At 40.5% G+C, this 13,232-nt stretch overlaps 2 protein-coding genes across 2 annotated transcripts; one reads left to right on the top strand and one right to left on the bottom strand.

Moving 5' to 3' along the window:
* The first annotated feature begins 376 nt into the window (after positions 1-376).
* On the top strand, positions 377-7,025 carry sap30l (sap30-like). The gene is made up of 5 exons (XM_026182510.1): positions 377-822; positions 951-1,167; positions 3,230-3,352; positions 4,689-4,787; positions 6,190-7,025. The coding sequence occupies exons 2-5, from the start codon at positions 982-984 to the stop codon at positions 6,316-6,318; spliced, it is 537 nt and encodes a 178-aa protein (XP_026038295.1). The 5' UTR covers positions 377-822; positions 951-981; the 3' UTR covers positions 6,319-7,025.
* Positions 7,026-9,399: 2,374 nt separating this feature from the next.
* On the bottom strand, positions 9,400-12,485 carry LOC113030600 (heart- and neural crest derivatives-expressed protein 1). The gene is made up of 2 exons (XM_026182196.1): positions 11,695-12,485; positions 9,400-10,716 (listed from the first exon to the last, which is right to left on the bottom strand). The coding sequence occupies exons 1-2, from the start codon at positions 12,172-12,174 to the stop codon at positions 10,621-10,623; spliced, it is 576 nt and encodes a 191-aa protein (XP_026037981.1). The 5' UTR covers positions 12,175-12,485; the 3' UTR covers positions 9,400-10,620.
* Positions 12,486-13,232: the final 747 nt, after the last annotated feature.

Below are 13,232 nucleotides of genomic sequence, written 5' to 3'. Positions count from 1 at the left end.
AGTAACTGTGACGATATGCAAATTAGTAACAATGTCTCCTTCGTATCACGAATCCAAAGAACGCAAACGATTCAAAGCCAGACTTAACGAAAGTGGGGTTCCCCCTTCAATTTCGCATACACTTACTTCGTGTGATAGAAGTGGTGACTCGTCAAAAATCAATAAAACTTTAACATTACGAAAGAAAAACTGATTTCGAAAGTGTGACGTGTCGTCAAAAGCCCCTTTAACTGGCAGCAACGCCACCTTTAACTCCGATTCATAGTAGAAAACATCTGACGCCGAACGATACAGGAAGAACTGGGCTGCAAAATTGAAGTTGGTCAGAGCCAATGGAAATGTCACTTTTTGTACATTAAGCCCGCCTTTGTACGAAATGAGCCAATGGGCGCTCAGTATGGGAACTTCCGCCCCATAGACAGAGCATGTTCCATTGTAGGATCTCCTCGAAAGAGTGCCGTAATCGTTAGAGGTGCACGTCGTTAAATGTGTAATTTAGTCAAAGTTGGTTAGAAAGCTGTAGCCGCCAGTGTTTTTATAGCTCGGAGTTGTTGTCGTACGCGCAGAAGCAACGGCTGGTTACAGGGACGAACTGCGGCGCTCTCACCGAAGGAATTCCTGCATCAGCGGCAGCTCATCCACCTTGCTGCACCGCTAGCACAGGAGCTAGCCAGTGTAAGCAGAGACTGACGGCGCCAGTCTGCCGGAGATATATACGAATATGTCTTCAACCTATGGCAGCGATCGTGTTTTTAAATAACTTACAAGTCGGCATCAAAACATCAGGGGCTGTTAAATTTACATTGTAGCCACTTAGCCAAGGTAGCTCGCTAGCTAACGTTGCCAGAATTGTCTTTCATAAAAGGGCAACGGGTGAACAGGAGACTAAGTGTCCCACCTGACGCTGTTTGTTTTTTGTTGGCGCTCCTTTTTTTTTTTAAATTGTTGAGGTTAAAGCAGGCACATCGTCACAAGTACAGAATGAATGGGTTCAGCACAGAGGAAGATAGCCACGATGGACCGCCTGCTCCGCCGTTTTACGGTCAGAGCTGCTGCCTGATCGAGGACGGAGAACGCTGCGGCCGGTCTGCTGGAAACGCCTCCTTCAGCAAGAGAATCCAGAAGAGCATATCACAGAAGAAGCTCAAACTGGACATCGACAAGAGTGTAAGACAAAGCATGTTATTGCGTATTTTAAAGTCTTGAACAGAGTGCGGGGGTGGCTGAAAGTTAGTGGAATCTGAACAGCTGTCAGCTAATGCTAGTTAGCCGGTTAGCGTCAGTTATTGTGACCATAGAGCTTTCCGGTCCTGCTGGAGGTAAAGTTAGCAGACTGTGGTGGTCCTGCTTGCTGAGAGATTTAGCTGTCATGCTAACGTTAGCTGTGCTCGTTACTTGAGCGTCGTGTGGGATAGCAGTGTCCCGAACTCAGAGCTTTCTGTCGTCGCAACAGTTTTCTCCAACACGCCCCCGCCGCTGCTCATAAAATGGCTGTTGCCAGGGAAGCTTAACGAGTTGCTAAATGTCAGTCCAGTTATAGCAACAGTCGAGTTTTAATGCCGGCTGTCGACAATTGTTAAAGTTAAACTCCACACCGCATCGCTACCGTGTGTCTGCTGAAGAGCTTTGCAGCGACTTGACTTCTTTTATGGCAGTTATTTAATGGCACGCGCTGTCTGATACGCATTTATTACAGCTGATTGTGCCAGCAGTTATCACGTGGTCTGTGTGAGCCCACAGTGAGAGAGACACTTGTTGAGACGTGAAGCAGAGACTTTTCTTAGAAGTTCTCTTTTCATATTTTGCTTATATTTAGCAACAGACAGCACTTTACTCGGAGTGAGCAGACATTATAGGAAGATACTTTATTGGAATTATTGGGAAATTGTTGTTACAGCACCAGGATAATCAATAAAAATTGTAGGGTCCATGTTAAAGTAAAAGTGCCTCAGGCCATAGTGAGGGCCTCATACTTTGAGACAGCAACTGTTCCCAGCCCCAGTTTTGTCAATTTTTTGCACAAAGATGTCTGGGAATAAGACCACTGAAACTCAATATTGTTGGGGCTGACAGGCTGCCTTGTAGTTCCACAAACACTGGTTTTGTTTACTGTGTCTGGGAACAAAAACAAAAGCATTCATTAGCCCAGAGCCACATTTTTAAACAAAACAAAAAAGGGTTATCTAACAGAGTGACAAAACGGAGAAAATCAGCAGATTGGCACATTTGAAGAGAACGCAGACAAGCTTTTGAGTATGCCCCACTTTAAAAGCTGGAGAAAGTTTTATCAGTTATTAACAAAAACAGCAAATCTGGATCAAAGCGAAATTCCAGTAATAACAATGGCAAACTCTTTTATTTTCATTACAGAAATGAGATTGTGTATATTCTTCCTTTTAGTCAGATTCCCTCACGCTTTGAGAAACACTTTGGTTCAAACAGTTGGCGAATGAGCAGCTCATGAATAGTGTTCGCATTACAGCAGCTGCTGAATAACACAAACATATGGCAGGTTTACATAGCGTCCTTGTGTGATCTGCTGTGCAGTTTGTCCACAACACTGAAAAAGATTAAGAAGAACCTACGGGCCCCAGTTTTGCCCCGTTATGCACAGCAGTGTCATATCCACGAGTGTACAGGTGTCTGTTGTTGCTGCATTAAGCCACTCTGCATGCTTTGCTCCTCATTGTGTCCACTCTCGTTTGTGTCCTGTGTGTTTCCTACAAAGTGGTGGCCGTGGGCATGTTGGTGATTTGTTACACCCACGTGTCAGCTCAGGGAATGAGCTTCTATTCGTTTGTGTTCGTGTGTTAACTCTCCTAGTTTATTCATGACATGCAGGGACTCGAGTGACACGTCATACAGTGAAAGTGTGGCCTTGAGGAGTTACGTGCTTATGATCACACAGAGATACAGGGATTGTTGCATTAGAGGCTTTCAGCTGAGACAACACATGGAAGACGAGCAGAGCGTAGAGTCACAGTTTCAGTGTGGAGGTCTTTAATGAGACACTTCCTGTTTTGAGTGACACATTTTGGATGATTTCTGCGTGGCTGCAAACAAGAGGTTTAAAGTAGAACAGCAAAAACAGAAGTGTTGTTTTGGTTGACATTAAAGCAGAAGCTTGAGAATGATTTTGAAAAACTGTATTAAACAATCTGGAAATGACCAGTGAGACTGGTGAACCTAAAGCTTTGCATTAATGGAATTCTCCCATCTGTTCCCACAGGTGCGACATCTCTACATCTGTGACTTTCACAAGAATTTCATTCAGAGTGTTCGCAACAAGAGGAAGAGGAAGACCAGCGATGATGGAGGGGAATCCCCAGATCATGATGTGGAGGTGCCCGAGGTAACAGGGAGTGAAACGTTAATCATTATAATGATGCTGAAGCTCTGTTGTCCAAGTATTCAAGTTTCTTTCCTTGCTTTCGATGTTTTCCACGTACCTCATGTTTAAAAGCTTGGCTTGTTTTGTTTCTCTAAGCAGTCCATGGTGAACTTTGAGGAATGCTTTGGATGATTTCCCTGCACTAGTTTTCACTTTCTTTACTGACTTTGCAGAACTGATGTATACATCGTAAACATTCTAAGCTTGATTTAAAAAAAAAAAAAAAAAACCCTCAGTTATAATTTATCCACATCAACATTCGTCTCCAGAAGAACTCTGGTTTATCCAGATGTTGCTTTGCATACTTTAGGAACATTGCCCTCTGTGTTTGCAGCAATTCTTCCTGCTTTGCAAGCAGGCAGCCCTTTAATATTGTTTATAAACTCCCAGTTTTTTAGGCATCAGTTAGAGAGTGGAAGGGATTGGCAGGAGTATGCTAGCTCCCCTGAGCCTCTGTTTGTCTCTCAAACCAAAGATTGCCATCTAAGGTGAATGTGTTAATCACTCACATAAGACTGGATGGTGTGACTACAAATTAGTATCACTGTTTTCATTAAGATTCAAGTGGCTTTGTGTATGTCACTATATTGTTTACAATGTGTTACTTTTTGTCAGAAGCACATACAATATATAGTAACTTTTTAAAGTTATAATTGAAAAAAGAATCACTTCTGTTAAGCAAAATTAAATGCTTACATATGGCTCGTTAATGTTTGTGCAGCAGATTTAAAGTGAACCTTTAAACAAACGTTATTTCTCTCTGAGTAAAAACACCTAAGTCTTTTTCTTTGCCTCACCTGATTCCATGTCACTGTGTGGGTGGAGCTTTCTTGGTGTGGATGGGTAATATTTATCCTGTATTAACTTTTGGGTTGTGTAATGAGAGCTGTGGGTTCACAGTTAGTCCCCTCTCATTGTGCTCAACAGCACTCCTCGTGGCCTGTAATGATACATTTAAACTGCTTGAAACCCCACAGTGGATGTTTCTCTGTTCCCCAGTGCAGCCATATTTGAGAAGGCAGCACTAAGCTCAGACCACGTTTGGATTGCCACAATTTCCTTCTTTAAGAAAAATAAATCTGTTCTGGATTTACTTGTTTTCATGTATTTTCATGCTGCATTGACCCACTTTCTCTCTGTGCATCATTAAAGTTTCAGCTCCTTTAAAAGCTGAAAAAGAGGCAGAAGCCACTGGGAGCCTTGCATAAACCATGGAAAGCAAGATTAAAAAAAACCCCCAAAAAGCTCATCACTTTGAACCCACTCACTGAGTCCCTGCTTCTCTTGGTGATTTCAGGTGGACCTTTTCCAGCTGCAAGTGAACACGTTGAGACGCTACAAGCGACACTACAAGCTCCAGACCAGGCCCGGCCTCAACAAGGCCCAGCTGGCAGAGGTAACAGCAGATGCTGCTTTTCATTTAGGGTGTTTTGTACCCTAACTCTTTCATCAGGGAGACTACCGTGAGAGTGGATTTGTGTTTTTTAATCCAGTACATCTCACTAATTTTTCTTTTTTTTTTATTTTCTTTGGGAATGTTGATCACTGAGCTGCTCTCATTAGTGTATGCTGCTGTGATATAGGAAGTGTTGGCGCTCCCATTCAGCTGTAATGGCAAATTGTTAGACTGATTTCCCAAATCGACAGGTGGACTCGGTGCAGCCAGCTCCGCCCTCGTCCTTATAATTACCTTCTGTGCTTTGCGCTCCCGGTCATCCTGAGATGGGGTCAGCTGGGGTCGCATGTGGTGTTGGGCTAACAGTGGGAATGAATGAAATCAAACTGGGCTGTAAGTTGGATGTTTCCCCAGGCTTTTAGTCACATTCAAACCCTCCTATTAATGAGCCTACCACATCATTAATAAAACACCAGTCAACAGCCCCACAACCAGTTACAGCTGTCCTGTGTTCAGCCGTGTTCAGGAGAACCATAGCAATGTGAGAGGCTGTGCAGAGGATGTTTGGCTCTGTAAAAGTCGAGGTAAAGAACACAAATGGCTATTTTTCAGTGTTTAGTTTAGGCCCGGTGCTTTTGGTGATCGACACTTTCAGTGCAGACACCGCAAGGACTATTTCCAGTAATTATAAATTCACTGGAGCCAGCTTTGTACTGTAGTGTTGTTTTCACTCTGTAAAATGTTTTTGTTCCCTGAGCTATAAATTCAACTCCATTTGCTTTTGATTGATGCATCACTTGGCCCTCTGTGCAAATGAATAACCAAGAAGAGGTTAAAAGCACCAACTCTTCTTAAAGCAAGGATTGTAGGTGTCCAGAGGGCACCTACAATGTTTGTAAGAGGTGTGTTTACATAGTTTTAAACAACTTATTAGTCAAAGCTGATTAAGAGGAATCACGGGGTTGCTTTTTAAAGAAGTATGAAAGTCGCTCTCATTTTTTGGACAACAATGGAGCATTTCTCAAATAATAACTCCCAAAAAAGCTGCTCATTATCATGTGACTGACTCATATAAACATCATATCAGAGGAGGGGCCAACTTAGAAGTGATCAACTTTTAAAGTTTCTCCAAATCTGGCTCTAGGGAAACCAGTGCGAGATATGGAAAAGTTAAATTTTTCACAATTGCAGAAAAATGAGAAACCGTGTCGCCATGTTCTCATTTACAAATATCGCAAACTAATCTGGATCCAGATTTCTTTCTGGGGATTTAATTTAATGGTGTGAAGGAAGATTTCAGCAGTCAGGTATGCAGTCTCAGTCTTTTCGCTTACCAACCCTGAAACAAACGATGTATATCGCTTTTCTTTTAACCGCTTCCCTCTTTCTCTCCCTTCTGCAGACGGTGAGCCGTCACTTCCGGAATATTCCAGTGAACGAGAAGGAGACGCTGACCTACTTTATTTACATGGTGAAGAGCAGCAAGAGCCGCTTGGACCAGAAAGGGGACGGTGGCAAACCCCTGGACTAAACTTCCCCCACAACAATCACAGCGGCAGCTACAACCACAACAACAACAACTGTAGCTACAGACAAAACCTGGACTTCAGTAACGGCTCCTCTGCACCCTCCTGCTCCCCTCTGAGAACAGGACACGAACTGCTGTTGTCCTTAAAGGACTCAAAACAGAAATCCAGGGTGAGATGAGTTCATTTTGGCTTTTTGGCCCTCTTCACAGAAATCCAGTCTCTCCCTTTTGACTTTGCCCTCTCCAAGGTATTCCCTGATTTACGAAAGCCAGGACCATAAAGACTGCTGATTACAAGGACTCACTCTGCAGAGTTTTATGTCGTCATACTGTAACACAACTGTGTCTATATGTACAAAAGAACAGCGTCCGACTCAAGCGACTCAGCTGAATGCAGTATCCTGCCTTAAGAGTCAAAAAAATAACAAAACAACTTTTGGTAATTTTGGTTTTCTTTGCCAAGTTGACTGTTAAACACGCTCACAGTGAGGAATGCTTGTGCCAAACGGGACTGCGAGATGGAGCTGAATGATGCGATGATAAGTGGGATTTTTCCCTCTTTCTTCATACGTGACTGTTGGAAAAGAAATGCCACCCTGGTCTGAAGTCACATCCAGAACATTAAGGCTCAGGTTCACTCTTTAAAAGCTGCAAATGGTGAAGATAATGATTATAAATGTTGTGTAAAACATTAAAGGAAGAAGAACCGAGTAAGGATGTGATACGTTGTGACTCAGTCTATTTGTTAGTGGTTTCTTTTTTTTTCTTTTTCTTTTGAACCTGTGAACATACACATGCTGATTTCTTTATTTCTGTAACCCAGTTTAAGTTTAAGTAAGCTTTAGTTCAGCCTTAATTCCACAAGTTGTTCAAAGGTTGTGTCTGGTTGCATATATCATTTCTATTTTCTTTTTTCCTTCCACATTAAGTGAAAGCTGTTTCGCATGAATAGTCGGGCTGTATTGTGCTGCCATCCGACGGTGTTTACAGCGGATAAAATCTCTGCTCTTAATTTCATTCCTCCAAAGTGGGCTGACAGGTTAGCCTGGTGAAAGTGGGAGAAAAAAATTAATGTTCTTCTTTTATTCACAATTTTGAATATGTGTTACATGTGGATGCCCTTCTTCCGTATCGGCGGGTGAGATTTAAAATTTTAAAAACTTAAAACAAACCTTTTCATAGTGGTGAACCTGCTGCTGCTGCTTCAGTCCAGCACAATTCATTTGGCAGTAAAATGGCATCAAACAGCAACATGTTTTTTCTCTGTATAGACTCAGTTATTTACATTTAAAGCAGAAGAAATAATACGTTTGGCTTTTTGTTTAATTTTTTTAACTTTTGTTCAGTTCCTTTTTTTTCCCTTCTGTTTTTTTTTTTTTTTTTTTAAGCTGCCTGAAGTGATGGGAAATGAGTGGGAGCTGTTGGGTTGCTAGCCACCGTTAACCACCTGTTGATGTGTTTAAAAACACTTAATGTGATAAAGCAAACGCGCTGCTGACGACCTATAAGTTTATTTAAAAATTTTTAAAGCACTGCTGCAACCTCCAGGTGACGGACATCTTTGCTGTTTTACAGACACATCCTCTTTGTCTTTTATGGTGGCGGAGGCACGGATCGTATGTGCACTTTGGATAATTGTGCGCACGATTTGTGTCAGATTTGTCCTTTTCTCTCTCCCTCGCTCTCTTTTTTTAAGTGTCACATTTTAAATTTTGCTTGTAGGTTTGTTAGTGTCATGTAGGTAACATCCATCTTTATTAATGTGTAGGTCATGCCACGTTAACCTAATTGTTGTATTAGGAAAAAGAAACATATTTAAGTATGACTGCTTGTTGCTCCTATTAATATAAATAAATGTATTGTACAGGAAGAAGAAAAAGCCTCATCTCTGCTCTTTTAACATGTTGTGACCAGAGGTCAATAACACCAGACTAATTATACAATAGAACCAGCGATGTGCTTTAAGTGTTTTCTATGTAAAGATTATACTTTGTACTCCATGCCACTTATTTTAAAAAGTACAATCTAGAAATACCTTATGCTCTGTCACTAAAGATGAAGCAGAACATGTAAGTAATGCATCGCTGGACAGCTGGAGATAATATTTTTAAATAAAGTTATATACACATTATGCTTCAGTGGTTTAATGTATGATCCTATATGATAAGTTCTTATAGTACTTTAGCATCAAAGTATTTTAAGTTTATTAGGACTGATGTTTAAACTGTATTGGAGCTCTTCATTTAATGCTTTCTAACAGATTGGCACTGTATTTTTATTTTTTATTTTTTTAAACGAAATACACTGGAGATTCAGAGGCCTTGACTTTGTCCTACATGTTTTCCTCCACACTATATTTAAAGATGAAGAAAACGTTTTCTTTTACTTGGTTGAAAGTTGCAGTTTCCTCATGCTGTATTTTTACAATGACGCCCATCGACCACAAGGCGTCACTGTTGCTACTGTAGCGCGACTGCAGTCCATTGATTTTTTTTTTTTCTTACATTTGGAAACAACACTTACTTCACGCTGTTCTTTTATTTAGCTTTTTGCAAAAGAATGATAAATAAATAAATAATATGAAGGGAACTGTGGAGAACAGCAGACTGTCAACCTGTGGAAATTATTTAAAGGATAAGGACAGCGTTACATTTTCAAAGTAATGAATTTGTTGAACAGCATCCGGTTAACACGATAGCGCTTTTTATGTTATTTCAAATTATATGTAGATTTAAAACATACCAGAAAACTATTAACAAATGGATCATTTAGATGTGGGTCTACATATAACTTGTGTTGGTGAAACAAACTCAGTTGGGAAGAAAATGAGTAAAAGTAAGAATTTAAAAAAGGAATTAGAAATATTAAATTTTAAATAAAGGAAAAAAAAATTCCTGCTGTTCGAAAAAAAAACTTTATTGTCCATATCAAGATTTAGGTTTCTTTGGTTTTTCGTTGTTTTTTTTTCTTACTTGGGACCAACACCTACATGGCTAAAAAAATTACGTAACAACAATAATAATAATGATAATAATAATAATTTTAAACATGATGGGGAAAAAAAACACTTTCACCAAACACAGCTAGTGTCTTAAAATAATCATTTATTTACGGAACTATATATATATAATTTCACATCTAATGCACATTTCCATCACCACTGCGCACATTAATAAACTTTTATCCTATTGGGTCTTTTGATTTTGTTTTGTTTTTTAAGTTTTACATGACGGAGTGAATAAAGTTGCGGTAACTGAACAGTCGGTGTCTTCTCCCAGCGGACAGTGACATCGTGTAGAGTATTTGAGGTAGATTCAGTAAATTCAATACGATTCCTACGCGAAACAACAGCCCGGAGAGTTCACGCGCACACACACAGAGGGTCTGTTGGGAGATAATTGAGCTGGGAAAACCTACTGTGGACGAAAATACCTGAAAATGAAATAATACAGCGGGATGGAACAGTGATAAACAAAAACGTGTCCCCCCTTTCATGATGTGTTTCTTCCGGCTTCCGTTTATTTGATTGTATCTTTAGAAGCCAGACATCTATAAAAATCGTCCGTTTTTTTTTAGTACTTACTCGATCCATGATTTAAAAGTTAACATTTTAATTTTATTTTTGACATGTAAATTATTCCTATTTTGTACACGTTTTTGTGTCAGCATTAAGTAAATTAAGTACAGTAAGTTTAGGGTAAGAAATGAAATATTAATTTTTTAAGAAAAAAGGAAGAAAAAATACGCCAACACGCACAAAACTGAAATTTATAACTGCTTCCTGGTTTAACAAAACTCTATAAATTATTAACACTGAGAAATAAACCGGTGTCTCTGATCTGAAAAAAAAACATATCTAAATTTAAATGGCTTCATACTGAAGACTTCTTCCACCTTCTTATAATTTATTTATTTTTTGCTTCATTTCCTTTAACTGGGAAGACAACGTCAGGTAAACACACATTTAAGGGGAGACAGATGTGTTTTTGACACCTTCCATCGCGACATCTGGTCCGCAGGGGTGGAAAACATCAACAAAGCAGAAATACCACAAATATCAAACACCTACAATCGGATCTGTGAATCGGCTTAGAAACCACAGCACGAGAGAAGAAGACGTCTCTCCTGGAGCTCTCCACCGTCCCTCCACCTTTTATGCCCGTGTTGTCCTTTAGTTCGCTCTTTTTTGCGCATCGCCGCACGGCCACAGCGACGTGCTTAGGTTCACTCAGTGGTTTGTTTTATTTTAAATCTGATTTGAATCCAGAGTCTCTGAGGAGTTTTTTTCGGGTTGAGAAGTGGAGGTCACTGGTTCAGCTCCAGAGCCCAGACCTGCTGCGGCCACCCAGTCCGGCCTTTCACCTTCTTCTCGGCTCCTAAGGACTCCGGCAGGCCGTCGGTCTGTGGGAGGAGGGGGAGGAGGATGAGAATGAGGATGGAGACCAAAACACCACAACATAATCAGCAGGACAGAGAGCTGAGGGCCACTTTGCTTTTACTTTATTTGAGCTTTTTGCGCTATTTCGCACATCATATTTATCTGTATTCCAATCTTTGTGTCATGTGATGCACTCTGTTTTTAGATGTGCTTTATAAATAAATCTGGATTTGGAGTCTAAGTTTGTCCTCGTGTAATCTGAAGAAAACTGGAGGTTTTAGTGACGCATTCAGGGCGATGACATAACAGGATTTCACTAATTGACAGTAAGTCAGCTCCTGGGTCGGAGCATCAGGCATTGCCTGTCACGTACCCCAATATTGACTAGTAATCTTTTAAATACATAGAAACGATAAAGACTTTATCATTTGTCTAAAACAGAATTTTATTGCATATCTAATAAGGAAAGGACATTTACTTTTCGTCGGCTATGATTAGGAGCTATATAATTAATAACAAATAATAATAACTGTTATTAATAATTAATAATAGCTTGTTATTCATGTCAATATTTTAGGCCTGCACATATTCAAGCCTAAATATCTGAGTCTAAATCTACAATTAGAAACTGTTAGAAAACATTATGCATTCACTATAATTAACACGTCATAAATGTTTACAGGCACAAACTGTTAAATGTTGTTTTTTTTTTATTGTTTGTTAGGTTAGTTTAAAATATAATTTGGCCGATATTTCAACTGGGACTCATAACTGGGAATTATTTGAAGGAAAAATGAGATTAAATAAAATGATATAATTATAAAGCGATATAAAGGCTTTGGTTGCAGGTTAAACATTAACGGTACTTCAATCCGAAAGGTCATGCTGAAGCATTCATCATTTTCAGGCCTACAGCTGCTTTTACACTGACTAACATGTTACCGAATCCCAGAAAAATGCTTTGGGTTGGGTTGCATTTCACTTCGACACTCGTAACTTACCAGCTCCCGTTTTCGTTTCAAATCCCGGTTTTCAAATTTCTTAATTTCGGCCTTAAAGCCCTCCGTCTCCCCGGAGTCTTTGGCCAGGACGTCCATCAGATAAGCGATGTAACTGGTCGCCAGGCGTAAAGTTTTGATTTTTGACAGTTTTGTGTCCGCCGGCACGTTGGGGATGCACTCCCTGAGTTCGGCGAAAGCTGTGTTGATGCTTTCCGTCCTCCGGCGTTCCTTCTTCGGCCCCGACGCTCTCCTCTTTCCCATCCCGGCCTGGAGCCCTTCCAGCCGGGCATCGTGCGTCGTTCCGGGCGCTCCCAGCTCCGCAGCTGGGTAGGGCGCCTGAATCTGGAAATCAGGGGGCACTTCGCCGTGGTTCACCACCCAGCTCTGGAAGTACGGTGCATCCTGATGACACCGCTGGACGAAAGGGAAGGGTTCGTGCATCAGGTGGTGGTGATGCTGGTAACCCCCGATGAGGTTCATGCTGAGCGGGATTGCAAATATGGTCGTTGCCGTGTTTCCCTTCGGCCTCTCTCTGCTGCCGCCCCAAAACGATCTTTGCTCGGGGATCCGCAGCCAAAAGAAATCATTCAAGATTTAAATACGTCTTCCTCTGGATTTATTAACAAGTCAAACAAAAACAACCACCACCTTCACATCGTATTCATTCTGAACGCGGCTTCAGCCCAGGCCGAGAAAAACGTTTTAAATTCCACAGAAGAAATGTCGGCGATGAGCAGGGCTCCACTTGCTTTTCCTTCTTGAAATCGTTTCCAAACGAGGCAGCTCTGACTTGACCAAGAAATTTGACCCTGGTGAAGGTGTGAGGCCCCAGGTTTATATGACTTGGATATCTGCGTGAAAAGGAGTCAGCCAATGGAGGGCAGCGCCCAGGATGGGAGGAGAGTCTGGATAGGCTTCTGAAAACATGCACCACAATTTCAAGACCCTGCACAAGGAGCAACTATCGGCTATCCGAAAATGTTGCAGCAGAAAGTAGCTACTTTGTAAATCTGTAAATCTTTGTAGGATTCAAAGTCTTGTTTTACTTTTGGAAAGCGTTTACGCACGAACTTTACGCACTGACATCTCTTAAGGCATACACGCTTAATCATTTCTGCCACTGATTTGCAGCAGCACTGTATTATCTACATTTATATTTGAATTAACAACTGCAGGTTGGAATACATGGAGTCAGAGATTTAAATAAATATATATATATAAAATGTAAATTTTTAAAGACGTGTGTATAAATTTCAAAAATAAAAATAAATAAGATTTGCCAACTCAGAAATTCAGACAATTCGACTGTTTTTAATGATAATCCCAAATAATCCAAAGCAGACTTTATCTTTTTGTTCAGCTAAACATTTAAAAGAATGGGCTAATAAAAAAGGTAGAACTATGCCTAAAATTTAAAATTGATATCATTTTATCCGTTTTTACCCCGGTGTGCTCACCAATTTAGTTGCTTTAAAAACATGAAATTATTTTTCTTTTTCGGTCCTTCTTTAAAGATTATCTAAGGGTTTTAAAAATAT

This window comes from Astatotilapia calliptera, chromosome 10 (assembly GCF_900246225.1).
Source record: "Astatotilapia calliptera chromosome 10, fAstCal1.2, whole genome shotgun sequence".
NCBI classification, from domain to species: domain Eukaryota; kingdom Metazoa; phylum Chordata; class Actinopteri; order Cichliformes; family Cichlidae; genus Astatotilapia; species Astatotilapia calliptera.
Note: the sequence above shows the minus strand (reverse complement) of the source record. Positions and strands in the feature narration are given on the sequence as shown.

Excerpts from the sequence above, each read along its gene's own strand:
- sap30l (XM_026182510.1), top strand. The coding sequence starts at position 982 with ATGAATGGGTTCAGCACAGAGGAAGATAGCCACGATGGACCGCCTGCT. Across the intron at positions 3,353-4,688 it reads ATGATGTGGAGGTGCCCGAG|GTGGACCTTTTCCAGCTGCA; the intron begins GTAACAGGGAGT and ends TGGTGATTTCAG. Across the intron at positions 4,788-6,189 it reads ACAAGGCCCAGCTGGCAGAG|ACGGTGAGCCGTCACTTCCG; the intron begins GTAACAGCAGAT and ends TCCCTTCTGCAG.
- LOC113030600 (XM_026182196.1), bottom strand. The coding sequence starts at position 12,174 with ATGAACCTCATCGGGGGTTACCAGCATCACCACCACCTGATGCACGAA. Across the intron at positions 10,717-11,694 it reads TGAAACGAAAACGGGAGCTG|ACCGACGGCCTGCCGGAGTC; the intron begins GTAAGTTACGAG and ends CTCCTCCCACAG.